Genomic DNA, 14,016 nt, shown 5'->3' with positions numbered 1-14,016 from the left:
AACCAGCGCACAGTGGAATACACAACCACCCCTGTCACCACCCCTGCCCCCTCGACATACACCCGTTGGTTAGGATGGGGGACCCACCTCCTTGGAAGGCCTCCTGAGGATGTCCCCTACACCGCCCCCGTTCCTCAGCCCCTGGTTCAGGACGGTGATGATGCACATGAGCAGCGTGTCGCAGACGCGCTCCGTGCCGTCCTCCGTCTCGGCTGCCCGCCAGGTGGAGAGACAACAGAGAGAGGATGTTTATCAGGACACCAGCATCAGCAGCTGTTCTACAGGAGGAACCAACACTAGGTCGCTGCGCTTCAGTGAACATATCTTGCCACAGCTGCCATCACTTGTTCTTCGAATCATTTGAAAAGACTGCTTTTGTTTATTCATTCTCTTTATTTTGTCACATTTTCTGTATTTATTTCAATTTATTTATTTGATTCGGTTTTTTTGCTAGGTGTTATTTCACACTTTTATTTTGTTGTGCGAATCCTATTTGAACTCCACTGTCCTCCATAAGGCAAATGAAACATCTTCAATCATTCATTGATTTTCTGTAATTTTAGTGGAATTATTTGAAATTTGGTTGTTAATCTACAGCATAATAGTGAACCCCAGTAGACACTGTAGGAGCAGCTATAGTGAACACCAGTAGACACTGTAGGAGCAGCTATAGTGAACACCAGTAGACACTATAGGGGCAGCTATAGTGAACACCAGTAGACACTATAGGGGCAGCTATAGTGAACACCAGTAGACACTATAGGGGCAGCTATAGTGAACACCAGTAGACACTATAGGAGCAGCTATAGTGAACCCCAGTAGACACTATAGTGAACACCAGTAGACACTATAGGAGCAGCTATAGTGAACCCCAGTAGACACTATTGGGGCAGCTATAGTGAACCCCAGTAGACACTATAGGAGCAGCTATAGTGAACACCAGTAGACACTATAGGAGCAGCTATAGTGAACACCAGTAGACACTATAGGGGCAGCTATAGTGAATTCCAGGAGCAGCTATAGTGAACACCAGTAGACACTATAGGAGCAGCTATAGTGAACCCCAGTAGACACTATAGTGGCAGCTATAGTGAACACCAGTAGACACTATAGGAGCAGCTAGAGTGGACCCCAGTAGACACTATAGGAGCAGCTATAGTGAACACCAGTAGACACTATAGGGGCAGCTATAGTGAATTCCAGGAGCAGCTATAGTGAACCCCAGTAGACACTGTAGGAGCAGCTATAGTGAACCCCAGTAGACACTATAGTGAACACCAGTAGACACTATAGGAGCAGCTATAGTGAACACCAGTAGACACTATAGGAGCAGCTATAGTGAACACCAGTAGACACTATAGGAGCCGCTATAGTGAACCCCAGTAGACACTATAGGAGCAGCTATAGTGAACACCAGTAGACACTATAGGGGCAGCTATAGTGAATTCCAGGAGCAGCTATAGTGAACCCCAGTAGACACTGTAGGAGCAGCTATAGTGAACCCCAGTAGACACTATAGTGAACACCAGTAGACACTATAGGAGCAGCTATAGTAAACACCAGTAGACACTATAGGAGCAGCTATAGTGAACACCAGGAGCAGCTCTAGTGAACAGTACAGAGGCAGCACGTGGACGGCCCTGACTCACGGGGATAAAGAACTACAGTGAGACAGAGTGTGAGTATGAGTCACTGTCCCTGCCTGATCCATCCCTGAAAGAATATAAGCAAGCCGCAGCTGTATGTATGTGTGCTTGAATGCGTGTGTGTAGGTGTATTTGTGTCCTTGGGTGCGTTTGTGTGCTTTAATTGGCCTGGCTTTAAGAAGGAACCGCCAAACGTGTGGAAGTTATGTTTTATGGGGGATTTGACTTTGTCTTCTGTCGGCAAATTGCTGTGTTATATTCTGCTTTAAATAAATGTCCTTATTGTTTGTCTCATAACCCCTTAATGTAATGGTTGTGGCAATATGCAATCATTTCTTAATTTAAAGTAGAGCACATTCTACACGGCCGGTCTAGAGGGATACACACTTTCAGGAAAATGAGTTCTGGAGCCGCAGTGGTCAGACCACACTGACGCCGGGAGAAGGGTTCTCTCCATCCGTACGCCGGAGGCAACTTCGGCTTTCTGCTACATTGAACTGTGCTGCATTTGGTCTATAAGTTGAAACGCATCGTTTACATTTATTTTAATTGTCTTATCTTCTCAAGTCCTTTATTCATTTCCCTTATTGATTTCTCCTGATTACATGTGACCACAATGCGTATCAGACAGAATCGAGTGGTCAGCCACTGTTTGGTTTCATAGATGTTTTATATGAATAAATACTATATATTTATTCTATATTATAGTAAATTGGTCATCCTACTGGGAGAGGCGGTTGTCTGGAGGAGACACTCTCCTACTGACAGGACGTCCTGACTAGCAGATTCATTTGAAACGTTTTAACCCAAAGACACATAAAGGCATCATCGAGCTGCTTATATAAAATAATAATGTTATTTGATTTGACATCAGACAGCGATGGGTCTGGCCTGACGAGTCCCATCCCCTAGTGGGAGCATGAAGGGGTGTGTGTGGACCTGCTCCATGCTCCGGCCTCTCAAGGTGACTAATGACAACACGCTGCAGACCGAGAGCAGGTCGTGAAGAACAGGTAGTAAGTATGAAGAACAGGTGGTGAGTATGGAGAGCAGGTAGTAAGTATGAAGAACAGGTGGTGAGTAACAGGACCAGGCAGTAAGTATGAAGACCATGTCGTGAGTAAGAGGACCAGGTAGTAAGTATGAAGAACAGGTGGTGAGTAAGAGGACCAGGCAGTAAGTATGAAGACCAGGTCGTGAGTAAGAGGACCAGGTAGTAAGTATGAAGAACAGGTGGTGAGTAAGAGGACCAGGTAGTAAGTATGAGGACCAGGCAGTGAGTATGAGGACCAGGCAGTGAGTATGAGGACCAGGCAGTGAGTATGAGGACCAGGCAGTGAGTATGAGGACCAGGCAGTGAGTACGAGGACCAGGCAGTGAGTATGAGGACCAGGCAGTGAGTATGAGGACCAGGCAGTGAGTATGGAGAGCAGGCAGTGAGTATGAGGACCAGGCAGTGAGTATGAGGACCAGACAGTGAGTATGAGGACCAGGCAGTGAGTATGAGGACCAGACAGTGAGTATGGAGAGCAGGCAGTGAGTATGAGGACCAGGCAGTGAGTATGGAGAGCAGGCAGTGAGTATGAGGACCAGGCAGTGAGTATGAGGACCAGGCAGTGAGTATGAGGACCAGGCAGTGAGTACGAGGACCAGGCAGTGAGTATGGAGAGCAGGCAGTGAGTATGAGGACCAGGCAGTGAGTATGAGGACCAGGCAGTGAGTATGAGGACCAGGCAGTGAGTATGAGGACCAGGTGGTGAGTAAAGACCAACCTAGGGCAGATGGAGGCTTTGGATCCGGGCACTTCTCCGTGCCACAGGAGTCCTCGGCCCGGCCGGCCCCCCACAGGGACCCTTGAGCTGGGGAGAGCAGAGTTTGATGTTTGAACACTTTGATGCTGCGTTCGCAGACACAAGATCCCTTGGCGATTATGTTTTCACGTGACATATTGACGGACTGACAGACAGACATGTAGAAGGATGCATCGGATTGACCCACTTCATACCTGATACCAGAAGGTACCTGCCATAGTCTAGGTATAGAGTGTGGTCAAACAGAAAGGCAGGGATGGGGGAGAGGGGGTTTGCAACAGGTGCTAATGTACTGGCTCTGGCCGTCGGGCCCCAGGGACCTCTTCAAGGACCTCATTATCACAATGCTGGCTGCCAGGACGGTGTACAGTCGGACGGCTTGCATTCGGACTACGTATGATGATGATACCTTATGTCTAGAACTAACTTCATATTAAAGAAATAGTCATCATGAATGACTGCTGTTTATTAGCCCTTCTTTGTGCTCTGATAGAGAAGGGGTTTCCCCTGGGCCCGTATCAGTTTCCCACTCCTCATCGATGGTTCAAGCTCAGTTCAAGGCCCCCAGCCTGTGGCCGTGTTGGGATAGACACCAATCATGTTTGGAAATGTTCAGGTCTTAAATAGAGTTGTGTTTTAAACAAACAACCAGAAAGATTCAATTTCTGTTTTCGGTCCCTCTACCAAAACAACCTGAAGTTCTGCTCCATGAGCAATGGGCTTACAGTGTAAGAAAACCCCCTCTTTCAGTTCAAATTCAAACACTATGAGAGTCAAAAAACATTGTTTCAGGCTGAGAGCTCTCGGTAAGAGGGGGTTGTGTCATCCCCAGGGTTATGTCACACACCGACTTTGATGTGTGAGCGTTATCACTGATTGTGTATGAAATGTGCCACTCCTCATGGCGTTATACTGCAAGTGTCAAAGAAGCTCAACCCTCTCTCGTACGCTGACATCTTACTACTATAATAGCAGGCCTGTCGCACCAGTTACTCAAGTTAGTCATGTGCGCATGTGCCAAGCAGCCTGCAGCTCACACACACACACACAGCAGGCTCGAACGCATACATACACCCAAGCACGCACATACACACCGCATTCACACACCGCACACACACGCACATGCGCACAAACCTACACAGAAACACACACACGCGCTGACACACACACACACACACGCACGCACACAGACACACACACCGCACGTCAAGACAAAGGCAGTGACACACCCGCCCAGGTAAGACGTTATGTCTTTAAACATAACGGCTCCGCCATCGAAACACGTGCCCAGGTTAGAACACACACGCACACACGCAGCGACACACCTGCCCAGGTAAGAACGTACACACCGCAGCGACACTCGCCCAGGTAAGACGTTTTGTTTTTAAACATAACGGCTCCGCCTTGAGCCTCCCGAAATGTCTTTCCACTTTGTTGCTCAAACTTAACACGGCGGTGTCAGCGTTTCCCCGTGGCGGTTTGCTACGCGTGTTCTGACCTTGGGCTGGGAGGCGGTCGACCTCCATGCGGAAGTCGTCTTTGAGGAAGAGGAAGCCGATGATGGAGAAGAAGTACACGAGGAAGATGGCGAGCACGGCGGTGAGGATGATGGAGCGGCCGTTGCGTGTCACGCTCTTGATGACGTTGAGCAGCGTCTCCTCGCGGATCACCAGGTCAAACAGCTGGTAGGAGAGGCACGGTACAACTCAACACCAGGTCAAACAGCTGGTAGGAGAGGCACGGTACAACTCAACACCAGGTCAAACAGCTGGTAGGAGAGGCACGCTACAACTCAACACCAGGTCAAACAGCTGGTAGGAGAGGCACGGTACAACTCAACACCAGGTCAAACAGCTGGTAGGAGAGGCACGGTACAACTCAACACCAGGTCAAACAGCTGGTGGGAGAGGCACGGTACAACTCAACACCAGGTCAAACAGCTGGTAGGAGAGGCACGGTACAACTCAACACCAGGTCAAACAGCTGGTAGGAGAGGCACGGTACAACTCAACACCAGGTCAAACAGCTGGTAGGAGAGGCACGGTACAACTCAACACCAGGTCAAACAGCTGGTAGGAGAGGCACGGTACAACTCAACACCAGGTCAAACAGCTGGTAGGAGAGGCACGGTACAACTCAACACCAGGTCAAACAGCTGGTAGGAGAGGCACGGTACAACTCAACACCAGGTCAAACAGCTGGTGGGAGAGGCACGGTACAACCCAACACCAGGTCAAACAGCTGGTGGGAGAGGCACGGTACAACCCAACACCAGGTCAAACAGCTGGTGGGAGAGGCACGGTACAACCCAACACCAGGTCAAACAGCTGGTGGGAGAGGCACGGTACAACTCAAACAGCTGGTGGGAGAGGCACGGTACAACCCAACACTTTCTTTTTCACTGAGGTTCTGAAGAACATCAAGTTAACATCATTTATAGAATCACTGAGGCCAGTGTTGCCAGATTGGGCCAGATCCCCCGCCGAATCTGGCAACACTGACTGAAGCATCACTGCTGCATCACGGTAATTATATATGGTTTAATATGTTATGAACGTCATGAATAAAGAAAAGGCTGATCAATCAAAAAACGTCTTTAAGTACACAAACTTGATTAAAAGACAGAAAACGTCAGTCCGTGGACGTTTACTGACCAGGAAGCTGTAGAAGAACTCGTGAGCAAAAAGGCCCAGCACGCAGATGACGGCGTAGCCCAGATGGTAGATGAAGAGCATGTCCATCACCACAGCCTGGTACCCCCGGGTGAACGTGCCCTGGTTCCCCATGAAGCTCACCAGAAACACCACCTTGTTGAACAGCTGAGGGACGGATGGACACCAGAATAAGGGCGACAACATGTAATCAATTAGGCCAATTCACAAATACACTGTTGTTCATTTAAAGGCCACTTCCTGCGTCGTACGTCGTTATGCATTTTTTGTCATTAGACATACATCTAATTGTTTTCATGAAGTTCCAGATTCAGCCCTATGAACCGTCTGCCTGTCCTTTTCATCGGCATGATGCTCACGACCAGCAGAAGATACTCAAAGGAGGACTCGACTACGACGCCACATTTGAAGGGGAAGTGTGAAATGTGACATTTTTCAACTATAAGAGAGTACTTCGGCACACACTGTGATAACTACCAGCCTGCAAAAATCACTCCGTTTCCAAGGAAAATAGCAGAAAGGCTGCTGCAAAGCCCGGAGAGCTTCCTTACATATGACTGAAGGCGGACTATCAGTTGGACAGCTAATAGCCGGGCTGGCTGCCGCCCCTTTACCTATACCTCACATCTTGTTGGCGGCCGGGCGTCTCTCCACACTTACGTTGGCGGCCCCCAGCAGCAGCAGAGCGGGGCCCAGGCCCAGGGTGTAGATGGAGCGCAGGATGAGGGACACCAGGAAGAACAGGATGCCCAAGGGCTTGGGGAGGACCGGCAGCAGGCTGGTGAACACTCCCACCGCCACCCACAGCAGCACGTTCCAGAACGGGGGCAGGGTGCCTGGGGACGTGAACACATGAACCGTCACTGGGAGAGGAGGTCATGAACACATGAACCGTCACCGGGGGGTGGGGGTCATGAACACATGAACCGTCACCGGGGGGAGGGGGTCATGAACACATGAACCGTCACTGGGAGAGGAGGTCATGAACACATGAACCGTCACCGGATAGAGGGGGTCATGAACACATGAACCGTCACCGGGGGGAGGGGGTCATGAACACATGAACCGTCACCGGGGGGTGGGGGTCATGAACACATGAACCGTCACCGGGGGGAGGGGGTCATGAACACATGAACCATGACCGGGGGGAGGGGGTCATGAACACATGAACCATGACCGGGGGGAGGGGGTCATGAACACATGAACCGTCACCGGGGGTTATGAACACATGAACCATGAACCATCACAAACATGAAACCAGCCAAATGATTTGGACCCATACCCCAACCTGATGGGGGTAAACACACACACACACACACACACACACACACACACACACACACACACACACACACACACACACACACACACACACACACACACACACACACACACACACACACACACACACAGATCTAAGCGCTTGACAAATCTCAACAGTTAAGATCTTTGTTATTATATATCAATGAAATATAACAAAACTGGGCTGTTTCTTTTGGACTTTGGAATCAGCCATTGCAATCAGGCTTCAACGCAATCCATTACTTTGTCAAAATATAGAGAGAGAATGCAAAAAGAACATCTCTTTTGATAACAAGATTGAAAACCTAAAATAAGGTTGAGATTTCCAGTGGTGTTCTCCTCGGTAACGGAGCAGGGTTCACTGAAGAACGACGTCGTTGGAATTCCAGGCAGCACCAGCACTACCTGTGAACTGGTCTCCGGCAGACAGCCAGACAGCTTTAACTACCTGTGACCTGGTCTCCGGCAGACAGCCAGGAGACCAGGAATAAATAGAGCCCCTCGCTGTCTCCTCCATCACAACCAGCAGGGATCAACCTCTGAACCACCGCTAGGCCTCCAGCACACCTTATATAATATGAACCACACAGCCAGCGAAAAGATACCCTTCTCACCCTCATCTCCGTCATCCCCGAAAGGGTAGAAGACCGCCACGGCGATGTTGAGCAGGCAGGCCAGGTAGAAGGAGATGCTGCCCCACAGAGAGATGTGTCGAGAGAACCAGAAAAGAGCCTTGTTCTCTGGGGGGAGAGAAAGAACATAAGCAGAGCACAGGGAACGCACATAGAAATACACATCCGGTGAAGCCAAATAAAGTATTGTATAAGAAAAAGGGCTGGGCGCCTAAAGAATTCTAGGTGTAAGATTGAACAGTTAACATTGGAGAATTGGAATAACCATGTGCTATTAGTGAGTGAATGATGAGAACATCAGGTTGACTGCCTCTGTATGAGGCAATTTGGATTTCTGACGTATCAGGGGATCGTTCCTCTGTCTGTGAAACGGCAGGAAACACAGGAAGGAGAGAGCAGAGAGGGAGGGGCTATATTTTGGTTGTTTGGTTTCAAAACTCTGTTCTACTCACCCTATTTACCTCCCATTATCATTCATTCACCAACCCGAAAATAGCATTATGGTTACATACTGCGGATCTTCTTCTGCCAGCTCATCTCGTTGTAGAGGTGGTCGAACTGCTGGAAGAAGTGGTTGACCTTGCTGCCCTGGTCGTCCCTCTCGGTGGTGGAGAACACCCTCACCTGGGACTCCAGGGTCAGGTACTCACAGATGTTGGGGACGGCGAACACCAGCTGCTCCATGCTGCGGTCGTGACGCACAATCTAGATGGGATGAGGGAGACTCCTCCGTTAGTGACAAACGGTGGCGGCCTTCTTCAGAGGGGAGGCACGTCAGGTACCAACTGCTGAATGAACAACGTCAAACTCCCCTCATAGCCCACCTTGGAAGAAGGAAACATTTAGGATTTGAGTTGTGAAAAACAAAGAGGATTTCAATTCAAGCTGGCTTTAACTGGAAAAAGTTTGAATTCTCTTTCTTGTTGTCTATGGTTTGTGATTAGATGTTAGCGTAGTCTTGTGAAGCACTTTAAAAACAATGACAACGATCAACGTTGAACTTGAGCTTCGGCGTGGACCTGATTGGATGCCGGTCGCTGTACCTCTATCTGGGCCGTGTGATTGGCGTAGTAGCGGAGGGCGTCGCCCTCGTAGTCCTCCTCTGGCTCCACCCCCTGCGGGATGGCAGTCCCCTCCCTCAGAAGCAGCTGCATCTCCTTACTGTGGCGCGACAGCTGTAGGGACCAGGAACAACGTGACCCCAGGACCACAGGGGCCCTGCTGACCTCCTGGTCGTCCATTGACCCTTCAACCTTTTACTGATTTATCTTTTCAAAATCTAGTAACAAGAGATCTTACAAATCTATTTTGTTCATAGTTGACTCCACATCAATGGTGTTCTTTTAAGCTGTTTTAGATCGTCCAGGGTTTAGAGGACCAGGGCATTAAGAGATCTACTAGGGTTTAGAGACCAGCAGGAAGAGATCTACTAGGGTTTAGAGGACCAGCAGGGAAGTTAAAGACCTACTAGGGTTTAGAGACCAGCAGGGAAGTTAAAGACCTACTAGGGTTTAGAGACCAGCAGGGTAGTTAAAGACCTACTAGGGTTTAGAGACCAGCAGGGAAGTTAAAGACCTACTAGGGTTTAGAGACCAGCAGGGTAGTTAAAGACCTACTAGGGTTTAGAGACCAGCAGGGAAGTTAAAGACCTACTAGGGTTTAGAGACCAGCAGGGAAGTTAAAGACCTACTAGGGTTTAGAGACCAGCAGGAAGAGATCTACTAGGGTTTAGAGGACCAGCAGGGAAGTTAAAGACCTACTAGGGTTTAGAGGACCAGGGTATTAAGTGATCTACTAGGGTTTAGAGACCAGCAGGGAAGTTAAAGACCTACTAGGGTTTATAGACCTTAGGGAAGTAAAATACCTACTAGGGTTTAGAGACCAGCAGGAAGAGATCTACTAGGGTTTAGAGGACCAGCAGGGAAGTTAAAGACCTACTAGGGTTTAGAGACCAGCAGGGAAGTTAAAGACCTACTAGGGTTTAGAGACCAGCAGGGTAGTTAAAGACCTACTAGGGTTTAGAGACCAGCAGGGAAGTTAAAGACCTACTAGGGTTTAGAGACCAGCAGGGAAGTTAAAGACCTACTAGGGTTTAGAGACCAGCAGGAAGAGATCTACTAGGGTTTAGAGGACCAGCAGGGAAGTTAAAGACCTACTAGGGTTTAGAGGACCAGGGTATTAAGTGATCTACTAGGGTTTAGAGACCAGCAGGGAAGTTAAAGACCTACTAGGGTTTATAGACCTTAGGGAAGTAAAATACCTACTAGGGTTTAGAGACCAGCAGGAAGAGATCTACTAGGGTTTAGAGACCAGCAGGGAAGTTAAAGACCTACTAGGGTTTAGAGGACCAGGGCATTAAGAGATCTACTAGGGTTTAGAGAGCAGAAAGGAGAGATCTACTAGGGTTTAGGGGACCAGCAGGAAGAGATCTACTAGAGTTTAGAGGACCAGCAGGGAGAGATCTACTAGGATTTAGAGACCAGCAGGAAGAGATCTAGTAGGGTTAAGAGGACCAGCAGTGAGAGATCTACTAGGATTTAGAGACCAGCAGGGCAGTAAGAGATCTACTAGGGTTTAGAGACCAGCAGAGGGAGATCTACTAGGGTTTAGAGACCAGGAGGAAGAGATCTACTAGTGTTTAGAGACCAGGAGGAAGAGATCTACTAGGGTTTAGAGACCAAGAGGAAGAGATCTACTAGGGTTTAGAGACCAGGAGGAAGAGATCTACTAGGGTTAAGAGACCAGGAGGAAGAGATCTCCTAGGGTTTAGAGACCAGGAGGAAGAGATCTACTAGGGTTTAGAGACCAGGAGGAAGAGATCTACTAGGATTTAGAGACCAGGAGGAAGAGATCTACTAGGGTTTAGAGACCAGGAGGAAGAGATCTACTAGGGTTAAGAGACCAGGAGGAAGAGATCTACTAGTGTTTAGAGACCAGGAGGAAGAGATCTACTAGGGTTTAGAGACCAAGAGGAAGAGATCTACTAGGGTTTAGAGACCAGGAGGAAGAGATCTACTAGGGTTTAGAGACCAGTAGTTAGAGATCTACTAGGGTTAAGAGACCAGCAGGGCAGTAAGAGATCTACTAGGGTTTGCTGACCAGCAGGCGAGCGTGGTGAGAGGTGGAGTACCTGGTGGGCCAAGATGTAGATATTATGTCCAACGTCTTTGGGCTTGATCTGGTCTCCGGCAATTTCCCCGTCCAGCTCGGCCTCCACGCCCTGGGCATAGGCCTGCTTCATCACGTCCACCTAGCAACCGTCGGTACAGCTTGAGGATTGGGCTTCACGAGGCAAGCACACCACCTGGATACACTGAGATGTACTCCACACTACCAGACCTACAAAAGCCCCGTCCTCTTTTTAAAAGCTCCATGACCAAGGCGGCGCTCAATTATTTATTAGTTATTGAAGGCTACTTGTAGAAGTCTACTTTCCAAGGTGCCCCATGAAGAAATACAAGCAGGCCAGACAGGTGGAACAAGTGGATTCACTGATTACCTGCATTGTCTTGAGTTGACCTTTATGACTTGTTCCGTAGAAAATAATTACAGAAGGCTTTTGTAACCGAAACATTGAGTTATCTACCTGCTACGCACACTAGCTAAGACGGGAAACCACACTCACCAGTTCATTAGGCCTCATCTTGTACAGGATCTTCTCTGCGTTCTCACTGTCGTGACGACTCTCCATGATGGCCAGCAGCAGCTTGGAGGCGTTGTTCTGTAACAGGACAGAACCATTTGAGCTCTGCTGGGCGGACACTGCATAGATCAACACTGTATTATCTAATCAGTTGTTCAAAGCATTTAAAGCTAAATAATAGGAATTCACATAGTACCTAGTATTGGTAGTTTTGTATTGAAACATCAACAATGTGTTGATAATAAAACAAGTATTAGTATTGTTTTGCCCATCCAAATGAACACTACCATGTTATCAAGCAAAGGCAACGGCTAGCTGCTCACCTTTAGCTCCATCACCAGGTCCAGCCGGTGCTTTCCCAAGGGGTTGATGGGGTTTACAATTAGCGCAATGATTATGTCGATGCCGTTGGACTCATGCTTGGCTATACAGGACTAGAGAAAAAAATGAAAGACAGGAGCATCGTGAAGACACTTGAAGAAGAGCTGTCATGGTGAGACAATTAGGGGTGAACCACGCCATTTAGCGAGGCCCGAAACAATAAAAGAGCTCGGCAGCGTTGAAGGACATCAACAAACAACATCACCACATCTATCCTCCTCTCCTCTGGAGCTCGTAATGCCTGAGGAACCATTAGACCCCTTCTACTGGGTTTCGGTGGTGACTTGGAGGAGCTGGTTCCTGACTCATCACCTGGTTCTCGTGGCAGGGCCCCTGGCAGTACTCTGTGATGGTCTCCAGGGTCTGGCGCACCAGGTCCACGTTCCCCTCGTTGATGTACAGCCCCAGCAGGCCCAGGCCCCCGGTTGTGCTGCCGCAGATGCAGTCCAGGAACTGCAGAGTCTCACACACCAGGTTGTAGTTGGTCTTGTTGTTTTGGTTGCGCAGGAAGTTCTTCAAAGGATAAAAAAGAAACTGTCCTGACCTGCGGTGGTACACATTCATTGATCATACTTTAAAGCTTCCCTTGTATGTCATGTGGTGTTATGCCTTATGATTTTGCAATCCACTCAGAATGGGGTTGTGTAAAGCCCCTGATGGTGCACTTATGTGACCAATCAACAAACCTGATCCTCACCAAAACAAAACAAAGGATTCTCCCCTGCCCCCACTGGTAAGGACCCCAGGACGGCTCCTCACCTGCAGGTTGGAGTTGTGGTTCTCGCAGAGCAGCTGCATGTATCTCAGGATGGGTTTCATGATGGCGATGGCCTGGCTCATCTGAGTGTCCTCCAGGGCCTCCCCGGCGGCGGGCCCCTCGCTGCCCTGGTTCAGGCACTCCAGCTCGGGGTCCAGCTCCTTCCTGAAGGCACAGAAGGCCTTGGAGGTGGCGGACGAGGCCTCCTTCAGCTGCCCGCGCATGTTCTCCCTCATGTGGAGGCCAGAGCTATTCCCTGCTGCTCAGCGCACGCACGCACGCACACACACACACACACACACACACACACACACACACACACACACAGACACACACACACACACACACACACACACACACACACACACACACACACACAGACACACACACACACACACACAGACACACACGCACACACACACGCACACACACACAGACACACACACACACACACACACACACACACACACACACACACACACACACACACACACACACACACACACACACAGACACACACACACACACACACAGACACACATGCACACACACACAGACACACACACACACACACCTTTTATTAATCACTATTGATATATTTGAATTTTCATAATTTTTAAAGAAATGAATATCTCAAAGTCCTTTTTGATATGCTTGGGGTTGGTTTGGTGACACATGAAGCCACCAACAAACACAGAAGGGCTAGACTGGAGAGCTTTACACGGAATAATGAGACATTGGAGGATTAGCGTCACGTGTGTGTCCCAACACTGAATAGTAAGTAAGCCTTTGTCCCGGGGCAAAGCCTCTGTCTTTTGGAAAGAAAATACTACAAAAAACGACCACACATACAGTAAGAAGTGATTAGATGGTGTTAATCTATGTAATGCTTTGTTAAGGCCTGAAAACAGCATTTTCGACACTTTGACACATTTGACCCCATTTGCTTTGGTCTCACCTTTAAAAGGAGCTATGTGTACCAAATGTACTGTACCTAATCATAAAATGACGTTGTCCTCCCACACTGAGGGAACATGCGTCAGTCAGAATACTGGCTGACAACTTACTACAGCCAGTTTGTTCACCGTTAGGAATTCCAATTCCGGATGGAAGCGATATGAAAGACATTGTCTCCCACAGTGTGCTACACCATGGAATGAAGCGGTGGTCGT

General features: G+C 48.7%; 1 protein-coding gene across 2 annotated transcripts in view; it reads right to left on the bottom strand.

The window, feature by feature from the left end:
- Positions 1 to 14,016, bottom strand: part of itpr2 (inositol 1,4,5-trisphosphate receptor, type 2) — a 71,715-nt gene that overhangs the window by 11,167 nt on the left and 46,532 nt on the right. For both annotated transcript variants that reach the window (XM_079743465.1, XM_079743466.1), the window contains exons 41-53: positions 12,847 to 13,103; positions 12,400 to 12,600; positions 12,030 to 12,140; positions 11,689 to 11,784; positions 11,194 to 11,313; positions 9,107 to 9,238; positions 8,576 to 8,768; positions 8,046 to 8,171; positions 6,790 to 6,965; positions 6,112 to 6,276; positions 4,956 to 5,139; positions 3,419 to 3,505; positions 88 to 212 (exon numbers count right to left, since the gene is read on the bottom strand). In XM_079743465.1, the coding sequence (XP_079599591.1) occupies positions 88 to 212; positions 3,419 to 3,505; positions 4,956 to 5,139; positions 6,112 to 6,276; positions 6,790 to 6,965; positions 8,046 to 8,171; positions 8,576 to 8,768; positions 9,107 to 9,238; positions 11,194 to 11,313; positions 11,689 to 11,784; positions 12,030 to 12,140; positions 12,400 to 12,600; positions 12,847 to 13,103 (1,973 nt within the window). The remainder of the gene's footprint in view (positions 1 to 87; positions 213 to 3,418; positions 3,506 to 4,955; positions 5,140 to 6,111; positions 6,277 to 6,789; positions 6,966 to 8,045; positions 8,172 to 8,575; positions 8,769 to 9,106; positions 9,239 to 11,193; positions 11,314 to 11,688; positions 11,785 to 12,029; positions 12,141 to 12,399; positions 12,601 to 12,846; positions 13,104 to 14,016) is intronic.

This window comes from Pollachius pollachius, assembly GCF_949987615.1.
Source record: "Pollachius pollachius genome assembly, chromosome: 9".
Classification (NCBI taxonomy): Eukaryota; Metazoa; Chordata; class Actinopteri; order Gadiformes; family Gadidae; genus Pollachius; species Pollachius pollachius.
Note: the sequence above shows the minus strand (reverse complement) of the source record. Positions and strands in the feature narration are given on the sequence as shown.